The 13151-nt window shown below is 32.0% G+C and overlaps 1 protein-coding gene across 4 annotated transcripts in view; it reads left to right on the top strand.

The window, feature by feature from the left end:
• LOC143224689 (serine/threonine-protein kinase Nek8-like) overlaps positions 1-13151 on the top strand; it is a 77747-nt gene that overhangs the window by 41686 nt on the left and 22910 nt on the right. For all 4 annotated transcript variants that reach the window (XM_076452872.1, XM_076452874.1, XM_076452873.1 and 1 more), the window contains 4 exons: positions 2018-2097; positions 2766-2878; positions 3312-3427; positions 3740-3843. In XM_076452872.1, the coding sequence (XP_076308987.1) occupies positions 2018-2097; positions 2766-2878; positions 3312-3427; positions 3740-3843 (413 nt within the window). The remainder of the gene's footprint in view (positions 1-2017; positions 2098-2765; positions 2879-3311; positions 3428-3739; positions 3844-13151) is intronic.

Raw genomic sequence — 13151 nt, forward strand, 5'->3', positions numbered from 1 at the left:
GATAATAACACATGCTGAATAACAGATCTAAGAAAACTGGTTGATAATAACACATCCTGAGTAACAGATCTTGAATAACTGGTTGATAATAACACATCCTGAATAACAGATCTAAAATAACTGGTTGATAATAACACATCCTGAGTAACAGATCTAAAATAACTGGTTGATAATAACACATCCTGAATAACAGATCTGAGAAAACTGGTTGATAATAACACATGCTGAATAACAGATCTAAGAAAACTGGTTGATAATAACACATCCTGAATAACAGATCTTGAATAACTGGTTGATAATAACACATTCTGGATAACATATCTAGAATACACCCTTGTGCAAATTAATTGAAACAAGACGGAAGATTACGATTTTTTCAGTTTTTTGCGTTTTATTTCTGAGAATCCAAAAATTTGTCACAAATTAATGCATGATATGACCGCCTTTATTTTTGAGAAGATCGTTAATCCGCTTTGGCATCGAGTTCACAAGTTGACTGCAATCTTTGCTAATTTTTGGATTGCGGTGCCACACCTCAATTATGGACTCAATTAGCTTATCTTTCGTAGTACTTTCCCCAAAGTCTTTCTTTACAAATAGCCCAAAGATTTTCAATAGGATTTAAATCCATAGAGTTTCCAGGCCATTCCAGCACCTTTATTTGCATTGTAGTCATAAAAGTCTGCACAAATTTCCATGTGTTGCATGGAGCCAGATCTTGCTGAAAAATGCCAGATCCATATGGAAATCTCTTTACAATTCTGGAATGGTTCTTCTCTGCAAAACTCCGATGTACTATGGTCCTCGCATCATACCTTCTATGATATGTAAGCCTCCGACGCCATAGTAGCTGACAAAGCCCCAAAACATCTTCTTCAAGGGGTATTTTACAAATTGATTGATGTAAGATTCTAGAAGTTTCTCACCTGGAGATCTGCCAACATGCAGACTTCTTTGACCCTGTATGTAGAAATGAGTCTTGTCACTGAATAACACCTTCCTCCATTGTTCTTGTGACCAGTTCTTGTATTTCAGACCCCATTGATACCGTTTTTTCTTTATTGAGTTGGTAATAAGTTGGTTTTCTCACTGGTCTTCTTGCCCTTCTAATGCAATTTCGAATGACGTAATATTCCTCAAAATTTCGTCATATATCCCAAAAATAGATCGACCATATTGCAAAACACAGCTAATGATGCTGTCTGTGTGAAAAAAACGACTATTAAAGGAAATCAGAGGGTCCAGCAAGCCTACACCGGCCGTCATGCTGAAAATATTGTAAAATGACCATTTGTTTCAATTAATTTGCACAAGGGTGTAACTGATTGATAATAACACATCCTGAATAACAGACCTTGAATAATTGGTTTATGATAACACATCCTGAATAACAGACCTTGAAAAACTGGTTGATGATAACACATCCTGAATAACAGACCTTGAAAAACTGGTTGATGATAACACATCCTGAACAACAGACCTTGAAAAACTGGTTGATGATAACACATCCTGAACAACAGACCTTGAAAAACTGGTTGATGATAACACATCCTGAATAACAGACCTTGAAAAACTGGTTGATGATAACACATCCTGAATAACAGACCTTGAATAACTGGTTGATGATAACACATCCTGAATAACAGACTTTAAGATTGAATTAGTTTTTTGTTAACACACAAATTACTATTAATTGTTAGTGACTGCTGGGTTTCATGACAAAGAGCATTATAGTAACTTGTTATGTTTCATAAAAATACCAATAGTAATATGTACTTTTTATATTGCATAAATTTGCTGATTTGAATAGTTAATGACATACTCATGTTTAATAAAGAAAACGTTGATATTAATAGTAATTTGTTATTTTTGATAGAAAGCACAGATATTAATAGAATTGTGTAATAAGAATTGCTGATTCTAATGGTTAATCACTTAACATATTTGAGAAAACGTAACTGATTTTGTTAGTAAGTTTGACATGTTTCAGATATTTGTGACATTTTTTTATTAATAGTGTCATGTTGAACTTTCTAAAGACATGTTGGGATCTGATACTGCAGTGGTTGCAATGGTACAAGGAGTAGAAAAAGTCGTGTAAGTTATTTCTGAAATAGAATGTTAAAACATTTTATTTCTGACATACAATGTAAAAACATATTCTATTTCTGACACACAATGTTAAAACATATTTTATTTCTGACATAGAATGTTAAAACTGTAAAACTAACATACAATGTTAAAACATATTTCTAACATACAATGTTAAAACATATTTTATTTCTGACATAGAATGTTAAAACATTTTATTTCTGACATACAATGTAAAAACATATTTTATTTCTGACACACAATGTTAAAACATATTTTATTTCTGACATAGAATGTTAAAACTGTAAAAACATATTTTATTACTGACATAGAATGTTAAAACATTTTATTTCTGATATAGAATGTTAAAACATTTTATTTTTGGTATTGAAGAAATAGAATTGTAATAAAACTTTGGATTGATTAGTTTACTGTTAAATGTTTGGTATGTAAAAGTACCAAGCTTACAGATTTTTGGACTGGATAATATTTTTATGAGGATAAATGCAAAAGATGAAACACTTTAATGCATACAGTCAAATATTTTGTAATTTTCCTTAAAAATGTGTGTGGAAATTAGCTATTTTATTTAAATGCTAATTAATAATGAAACAAACTTTCTTGTTGTTTTTTTTCCTTTACACATGTTGATTACTACCTTATTTTCTTTTTAGTCCAGTTGGAAGCCTCTATTTTATTCCACAGAAACTTCAGGATATGATGTATGGATACATTGACTCACACAGACATTTGCTTGAGTATGAAAAGATAAGAAAAGTTGGGAGCGGTGAGTGTTCTTGTTAAAGATCTTAGATCTTCCATTCTGTAATTCTCTACTCTATTGGTCAGCATTGCACTTGTATGAAATAAAGTTAACTGTAAACATGACGGAACAATAAACAAATTGACATATTTTACAGTTTGCAATTTAGAGAATTTTTTTACATTGAATATGGCAGGTGTGGAATGTTTGTTTTCTGAGTTATCTTGCTGTTCCATTAATGATGCTGATAAAAATTATATATCAAATCAGGATAACTTTTACCTTGATTTAATTATGTATTACAATACACTCATTGTTTCATAAGGGCATGCTTTAAAATATACAGTGAACCTAAATGTTAATATGTACTTTTAACCATTTAGTCTTGTTCTACATATGTATATATTGATACTTGGTTTCTTTGTTCAAAAATCTTGACTGCTTTGTGCTTATTTAGGGGCTTTTGGCACAGCTGTCTTATATAGAAATAAAAATGATGACTCATTGGTTATTTGGAAAGAGATCAACATGCTTGATCTAAATTCATGGGAAAGACAGCTTTCTTTGAATGAGGTAAGGCCAAAATATTAGTTTAGTCTGTGAAAAATAAAAGTATTAACTTTTCAGATGATATCTACAAAATATTTAAGCAAAATCTATAAACCACCATACTTTATTTACCAAGAGAAAAAAATTCCTTCATATTTTTGTATTCTGTAATTTATAAATGCTTGTAGAGTACCAGTAACCTAATACAGAAGTGTTTAACATTTCATTTAGATGTAGAACCCATAACTGGAATTGGGTTGCAAAACAAAATGTGTAAAACTGGAACAAATTTGGAGTAATGTTTAATAAATGTGTGTTGAATTATATTCATTTCAGGTCAAGGTTTTGTCAGTGCTCAACCATCCAAATATTATTTGTTACTTTGACAGCTTTGAGAAAGATGGCATTTTAATGATTAAGATGGAGTATGCTGATGGTGGGTAAGTTCTCTATCTTTAAGTGGTACCATTCTAGTACAAGAATCAGTTATTAGGAATATTCACAAGTTTTAAATGGTTTCTTGCAGCTTTTGTACGCTCTTGTTTCAAGTAAGTTTTTATCATTTTTCTGTACATTTCTTAAATACTTTGTGTTTTACTATGAACTAAACATAAACATAGTGCTATATAAATGTATTTCCAAAACGTGCATAACTTACCATCTACTAACACAACAGCTATTCCTCTACTTCTAGGATTTCAGTTTTGCTCATCTAAGCTTTGGATTTTTTTTCTTACTTACATCAGTCTTTTATACCCCCACTCGTATGCTTTAGGCAATGTCCTCTTGACCTACATCAATGCACCCTCTATCCTGGTACTTTCCTCATTCAGATAATGAAGTGTCTAGATAAGAGTTTCTATATAAACTTAACTAATGTACTTGGCTGCAATCTTAATGTTGTCTAATGTATTTTTTTTTGTAACTGATATTTAATATTAATTATTAAAAAAAAGGAAACACTTTGTGACATGCTATTTTCTTGCATGTATTGCAATTTACTGTTTTCAGCACAGGCTGCATTGACTTCCTCTATTCCACCTTTAATATCTAATGTCTCTCCAACATTGAGGAGAAGCACTCATAGTTGAGTAGATATGATCTGTTGTGAGATGGAGGCATATTTGGTCTGGGGTTATCTCTTCATGGGGTTTTGAAATGCTTTTATTGATGACACAGGATATTCTGGAGCGAATTTGGACTTTATTTTTTGTGTCTTTATTTACTACGTCTGCTTCTCGTGAGGCCAACTTGGATCAGCCACCTACTGCTCCTTTACTTCAGTTAGTCAGTAGGGTTTGCCATGTTTTGTGGTTTCATCCAGTCACCTGTAAATTTACCTCCCACCTTGATTGGTGTCAGAGTGAATATTTCATTTTTTCTTCTTCATAACTGTTTATGCTCAATTATGTGATGGGATAGCTATGCCTTATCCCATACATTTGTCCGAACAGTATGCTTTAGTTTACCACAACCAGGAGGATATATATTTAAATTCCCAAATATTTGATCCCGTCTTGGGCATGAAGGGATCCAGACTAGATTCTATGATAGACCACAATTTTCTCAGATTTGATTGACTGTTTTGAGTTTTTATCTTCCCTCTAAACTTGATTGGAAGCTTTTCAACATTTCCCACATCAGCTTGAGGATGATTGGGTCACTTGTTGCCTTCTGGTCTTTTTTTAGTTTCTTGGATTATACCTTGAGGAAGCCTCAATCCAATATTTTACACTGAGATATTCCTTAATTCAAACATTATGTACTGATATGCAGTCCTTCATGTTATATTTTGGTTTAATGTTGCCTTATGTTTTTCTCATTACAGACATACATTAGCCGCGTATTAGTGATGTTTCATGATGAAATTTATTCCTTCTCACCAAGAAGTGCTGCCATTTTAATTTTTGTTCTGACTTTTTCACAGAAGTTTACCTTCCTCTGCTGTTGCTTTATATAAGGTAGCTTTATTGACTACTTTTTATCTTTTTGAACTTTGGAAGGTTTTTAGATCCTCTGTGCTATCTGGGCTTCTCAGTCATTTAGTCTTGTTTTCCAATTGCCTTTTCAAATACCCAGCTGGAACATTAGGTGGTTTCTACATGCTTTATTTCAACATTCTTTTGAGCCTTTAGCATCATATACCATGTACCACCTTTCTTTTCAAGTGTATTTTTTTTTGTTTCTGCTGGTGTGTGAGTGCCATAGGTTGGAGTTGTTTGCACTACATGTGCACAAAACTCTTTATCACTCCATATATGTATTGCAATACCCTGGTAGCTTCTTTTCATCCTAAGACTCTGGAAGCCATGTAAAGGAATAAATCCTTCTTACCAATGTATCTGCTAGTTATTTGTCACCTTTATAACAAATTTAATCCAGATCATTTGTTATATCCTGTCAGAGCCCTCAGGTGTTATGTGGCTCAAACTAACTCCTTTTGACAGACTAGAAGTTGACTCTTTATTCATAAGGATCCTTCAGTTTCCTGAGACTTATTCCAAATTACTTTGACAAGATGACTTCACAAGTTGATCTAATTGACTATTCTGGACTTTCTTTACTTTTGGCTGAGTTAGGCATACACAAATTCATCATTTCAAACCTGTGGTGTTGCCTTTTGAACTTCTTCAGTCTGAGGAGAAAATTTCTTCACTTTGGTGTAGCTTACTTTCTTATCATAGTTCCAATGTCTTGGAATGCTTTATTCCATGCCTAAAGATTAGGATCTGATCACACACATAATGATGCTCAAGCCACCAGGACTCCAACCCTGAGTTGTGGAGTCTCAGATATATGGTTCAGACTAGTTTGTAGTGGTGATTATGCATATTCTTGATACAAAAACTATGCTCTGGATGAAGAGGATATCTGTTCTGGATGTAGTGTGGTTCCCTTGATCTGTGAAGGTGCTTTTTGAATAGATAATGTTCTCAATGGCCCCTCCATCTTCTCATTGTGGGATTCTAGCCATAGTGTCAGTGTATGGTAAGTATGTGACTTAGGTGGTGTCTGTCTCAAAAAACTGTTAGCTTTATCTGAACAGTACCAGGATAGAGGGTATACTGATGAAGGTGGATAGGATACTGCCAAAGACATTTGAGTTGGGTATAAAAGACAATGCAAGTACGAAAAAAAAACAGTGATTATTTAAGCTAAACCAAAACCCTAGAGGCTCAAAAACAGTGATGTCAGCAGATGGCAAGTATTACTGGAAATACATTTTCAACTTAGGAAAATGTTAATTTGTAATTTGGAAAACAACCTGTGACTTAACCATATCACAGCAAAGACCAACTTTCAGGTGTTGCGTGTATTCCAATGTATCAAATGCAACTAATCCACCTGCAGACTGTTCAGTTATAGTATTGATTTTGTGAATCTAATTCTTGAAACTAATCCACCTGCAGACTATTTAGTATGGTATTGATTTTGTGAATCAAATTATTGCATCTAATCCACCTGCAGTTTGTTTAGTTATAGTATTGGTTTTGTAACTAATCCACATGCAGACTGTTTAATTATAGTATTGATTTTTTGAATATAATTCTTGCAACTAATTCATCTGCAGACTGTTTAGTTATATATAATATTGACTTTGTGAATCTAATTCTTGCAGCTAATCTAACTGTAGACTGTTTAGTTATAGTATTGACTTTGTGAATCTAATTCTTGCAGCTAATCTACCTGCAAACTGTTTAGTTATATATAGTATTGACTTTGTGAATCTAATTCTTGCAGCTAATCTACCTGTAGACTGTTTAGTTATAGTATTGACTTTGTGTATCTAATTCTTGCAGCTAATCTACCTGTAGACTGTTTAGTTATATATAGTATTGACGTTGTGAATCTAATTCTTGCAGCTCATCTACCTGCAGACTGTTTAGTTATATATAGTATTGACTTTGTGAATCTAATTCTTGCAGCTAATCTACCTGCAGACTGTTTAGTTATGGTATTGACTTTGTGAATCTAATTCTTGCGGATATTCTACCTGCAAACTGTTTAGTTATAGTATTGACTTTGTGAATCTAATTCTTGCAGCTAATCTACCTGCAGACTGTTTAGTTATATTATTGACTTTGTGAATCTAATTCTTGCAGCTAATCTACCTGCAGACTGTTTAGTTATAGTATTGACTTTGTGAATCTAATTCTTGTAGCTAATCTACCTGTAGTCTGTTTAGTTATATTATTGACTTTATGAATCTAATTCTTGCATCTAATCCACCTGTAGACTGTTTAGTTATAGTATTGACTTTGTGAATCTAATTCTTGCAGCTAATCCACCTGTAAACTGTTTAGTTATAGTATTGACTTTGTGAATCTAATTCTTGCAGCTAATCTCCTTAAGACTGTTTAGTTATATTATTGACTTTGTGAATCCAAATCTTGCAGCTAATCTACCTATAGACTGTTTAGTTATAGTATAAACTTTGTGAATCTAATTCTTGCAGCTAATCTACCTATAGACTGTTTAGTTATAGTATAAACTTTGTGAATCTAATTCTTGTAGTTACTCCATCTGTAGACTGTTTAGCTATATATAGTATTTACTTTTAAATTTAATGTTGCAGCTGATCTACCTGCAGACTCTTTAGTTAGAATATTGATATTGTGAATTTAATTCTTGCAGCTAATATACTTGTAGACTGTTTAGTTATATATAGTATTGACTTTGTGAATCTAATTTTTGCAGCTAATCTACCTGTGGACTGTTTAGTTATAGCATTGACTTTGTGAATCTAATTCTTGCAGTTAATCGACCTGTAGACTGTTTAGCTATATATAGTATTGACTTTGTGAATCTAATTCTTCAGCTAATCTACCTGCAGACTGTTTAGTTATAGTATTGACTTTGTGAATCTAATTCTTGCAGTTAATCTCCTGTAGACTGTTTAGTTATAGTATTGACTTTGTGAATCTAATTCTTGCAGCTAATCTATCTGCAGACTGTTTAGTTATATTATTGACTTTGTGAATCCAATTCTTGCAGCTAATCTACCTATAGACTGTTTAGTTATAGTATAAACTTTGTGAATCTAATTCTTGCAGCTAATCTACCTATAGACTGTTTAGTTATAGTATAAACTTTGTGAATCTAATTCTTGTAGTTACTCCATCTGTAGACTGTTTAGCTATATATAGTATTTACTTTTAAATTTAATGTTGCAGCTGATCTACCTGCAGACTGTTTAGTTAGAATATTGATATTGTGAATTTAATTCTTGCAGCTAATATACTTGTAGACTGTTTAGTTATATATAGTATTGACTTTGTGAATCTAATTTTTGCAGCTAATTTACCTGTGGACTGTTTAGTTATAGCATTGACTTTGTCAATCTAATTCTTGCAGTTAATCGACCTGTAGACTGTTTAGCTATATATAGTATTGACTTTGTGAATCTAATTCTTCAGCTAATCTACCTGCAGACAGTTTAGTTATAGTATTGATTTTGAGAATCTAATTCTTGCAGCTAATCTACCTGCAGACTGTTTAGTTATAGTAGTGACTTTGTGAATCTAATTCTTGCAGCTAATCTACCTGTAGACTGTTTAGTTATAGTATTGACTTTGTGAATCTAATTCTTGCAGCTAATCTACCTGCGAACTGTTTAGTTATATATAGTATTGACTTTGTGAATCTAATTCTTGCAGTTAATCTATCTGCAGACTGTTTAGTTATATTATTGACTTTGTGAATCTAATTCTTGCAGCTAATCTACCTGTAGACTGTTTAGTTATATATAGTATTGACTTTGTGAATCTAATTCTTGCAGCTAATCAACCTGTAGACTGTTTAGTTATAGTATTGACTTTGTGAATCTAATTCTTGCAGCTAATCCACCTGTAGACTGTTTAGTTATAGTATTGACTTTGTGAATCTAATTCTTGCAGCTAATCTCCTTAAGACTGTTTAGTTATATTATTGACTTTGTGAATCCAAATCTTGCAGCTAATCTACCTATAGACTGTTTAGTTATAGTATAAACTTTGTGAATCTAATTCTTGCAGCTAATCTACCTATAGACTGTTTAGTTATAGTATAAACTTTGTGAATCTAATTCTTGTAGTTACTCCATCTGTAGACTGTTTAGCTATATATAGTATTTACTTTTAAATTTAATGTTGCAGCTGATCTACCTGCAGACTGTTTAGTTAGAATATTGATATTGTGAATTTAATTCTTGCAGCTAATATACTTGTAGACTGTTTAGTTATATATAGTATTGACTTTGTGAATCTAATTTTTGCAGCTAATCTACCTGTGGACTGTTTAGTTATAGCATTGACTTTGTGAATCTAATTCTTGCAGTTAATCGACCTGTAGACTGTTTAGCTATATATAGTATTGACTTTGTGAATCTAATTCTTCAGCTAATCTACCTGCAGACAGTTTAGTTATAGTATTGACTTTGAGAATCTAATTCTTGCAGCTAATCTACCTGCAGACTGTTTAGTTATAGTAGTGACTTTGTGAATCTAATTCTTGCAGCTAATCTACCTGTAGACTGTTTAGTTATAGTATTGACTTTGTGAATCTAATTCTTGCAGCTAATCTACCTGCGAACTGTTTAGTTATATATAGTATTGACTTTGTGAATCTAATTCTTGCAGTTAATCTATCTGCAGACTGTTTAGTTATATTATTGACTTTGTGAATCTAATTCTTGCAGCTAATCTACCTGTAGACTGTTTAGTTATATATAGTATTTACTTTTAAATTTAATGTTGCAGCTGATCTACCTGCAGACTGTTTAGTTAGAATATTGATATTGTGAATTTAATTCTTGCAGCTAATATACTTGTAGACTGTTTAGTTATATATAGTATTGACTTTGTGAATCTAATTTTTGCAGCTAATCTACCTGTGGACTGTTTAGTTATAGCATTGACTTTGTGAATCTAATTCTTGCAGTTAATCGACCTGTAGACTGTTTAGCTATATATAGTATTGACTTTGTGAATCTAATTCTTCAGCTAATCTACCTGCAGACAGTTTAGTTATAGTATTGACTTTGTGAATCTAATTCTTGCAGCTAATCTATCTGCAGACTGTTTAGTTACATTATTGACTTTGTGAATCCAATTCTTGCAGCTAATCTACCTGCAGACTGTTTAGTTATATATAGTATTGACTTTGAGAATCTAATTCTTGCAGCTAATCTACCTGCAGACTGTTTAGTTATAGTAGTGACTTTGTGAATCTAATTCTTGCAGCTAATCTACCTGCGAACTGTTTAGTTATATATAGTATTGACTTTGTGAATCTAATTCTTGCAGTTAATCTATCTGCAGACTGTTTAGTTATATTATTGACTTTGTGAATCTAATTCTTGCAGCTAATCTACCTGTAGACTGTTTAGTTATATATAGTATTGACTTTGTGAATCTAATTCTTGCAGCTAATCAACCTGTAGACTGTTTATTTATAGTATTGACTTTGTGAATCTAATTCTTGCAGCCAATCTACCTGTAGACTGTTTACTTATAGTATTGACTTTGTGAATCTAATTCTTGCACCTAATCTACCTGCAGACTGTTTAGTTAGAATATTTACTTTGTGAATTTAATTCTTGCAGCTAATATACCTGCAGACTGTTTAGTTATATATAGTATTGACTTTGTGAATCTAATCCTTAAAGCTAATCTACCTGTAGACTGTTTAGTTATATTATTGACTTTATGAATCTAATTCTTGCATCTAATCCACCTGTAGACTGTTTAGTTATAGTATTGACTTTGTGAATCTAATTCTTGCAGCTAATCTCCTTAAGACTGTTTAGTTATATTATTGACTTTGTGAATCCAAATCTTGCAGCTAATCTACCTGCAAACTGTTTAGTTATGTATAGTATTTACTTTGTGAATCTAATACTTGCAGCTAATCTACCTGCAGACTGTTTAGTTATAGTATTGACTTTGTGAATCTAATTCTTGCAGCTAATCTCCTGAAGACTGTTTAGTTATATTATTGACTTTGTGAATCCAAATCTTGCAGCTAATCTATCTGCAGACTGTTTAGTTATATTATTGACTTTGTGAATCTAATTCTTGCAGCTAATCTATCTGCAGACTGTTTAGTTATATTATTGACTTTGTGAATCCAATTCTTGCAGCTAATCTACCTATAGACTGTTTAGTTATAGTATAAACTTTGTGAATCTAATTCTTGCAGCTAATCTACCTATAGACTGTTTAGTTATAGTATAAACTTTGTGAATCTAATTCTTGTAGTTACTCCATCTGTAGACTGTTTAGCTATATATAGTATTTATTTTTAAATTTAATGTTGCAGCTGATCTACCTGCAGACTGTTTAGTTAGAATATTGATATTGTGAATTTAATTCTTGCAGCTAATATACTTGTAGACTGTTTAGTTATATATAGTATTGACTTTGTGAATCTAATTTTTGCAGCTAATCTACCTGTGGACTGTTTAGTTATAGCATTGACTTTGTGAATCTAATTCTTGCAGTTAATCGACCTGTAGACTGTTTAGCTATATATAGTATTGACTTTGTGAATCTAATTCTTCAGCTAATCTACCTGCAGACAGTTTAGTTATAGTATTGACTTTGAGAATCTAATTCTTGCAGCTAATCTACCTGCAGACTGTTTAGTTATAGTAGTGACTTTGTGAATCTAATTCTTGCAGCTAATCTACCTGTAGACTGTTTAGTTATAGTATTGACTTTGTGAATCTAATTCTTGCAGCTAATCTACCTGCGAACTGTTTAGTTATATATAGTATTGACTTTGTGAATCTAATTCTTGCAGTTAATCTATCTGCAGACTGTTTAGTTATATTATTGACTTTGTGAATCTAATTCTTGCAGCTAATCTACCTGTAGACTGTTTAGTTATATATAGTATTGACTTTGTGAATCTAATTCTTGCAGCTAATCAACCTGTAGACTGTTTAGTTATAGTATTGACTTTGTGAATCTAATTCTTGCAGCCAATCTACCTGTAGACTGTTTAGTTATAGTATTGACTTTGTGAATCTAATTCTTGCACCTAATCTACCTGCAGACTGTTTAGTTAGAATATTTACTTTGTGAATTTAATTCTTGCAGCCTTATACCTGCATACTGTTTAGTTATATATAGTATTGACTTTGTGAATCTAATCCTTAAAGCTAATCTACCTGTAGACTGTTTAGTTATATTATTGACTTTATGAATCTAATTCTTGCATCTAATCCACCTGTAGACTGTTTAGTTATAGTATTGACTTTGTGAATCTAATTCTTGCAGCTAATCTCCTTAAGACTGTTTAGTTATATTATTGACTTTGTGAATCCAAATCTTGCAGCTAATCTACCTGCAAACTGTTTAGTTATGTATAGTATTTACTTTGTGAATCTAATACTTGCAGCTAATCTACCTGCAGACTGTTTAGTTATAGTATTGACTTTGTGAATCTAATTCTTGCAGCTAATCTCCTGAAGACTGTTTAGTTATATTATTGACTTTGTGAATCCAAATCTTGCAGCTAATCTATCTGCAGACTGTTTAGTTATATTATTGACTTTGTGAATCAAATTCTTGCAGCTAATCTACCTATAGACTGTTTAGTTATAGTATAAACTTTGTGAATCTAATTCTTGCAGCTAATCTACCTATAGACTGTTTAGTTATAGTATAAACTTTGTGAATCTAATTCTTGTAGTTACTCCATCTGTAGACTGTTTAGCTATATATAGTATTTACTTTTAAATTTAATGTTGCAGCTGATCTACCTG

The sequence above is a fragment of the Tachypleus tridentatus genome, chromosome 9 (assembly GCF_004210375.1).
Source record: "Tachypleus tridentatus isolate NWPU-2018 chromosome 9, ASM421037v1, whole genome shotgun sequence".
Taxonomy (NCBI): Eukaryota; Metazoa; Arthropoda; class Merostomata; order Xiphosura; family Limulidae; genus Tachypleus; species Tachypleus tridentatus.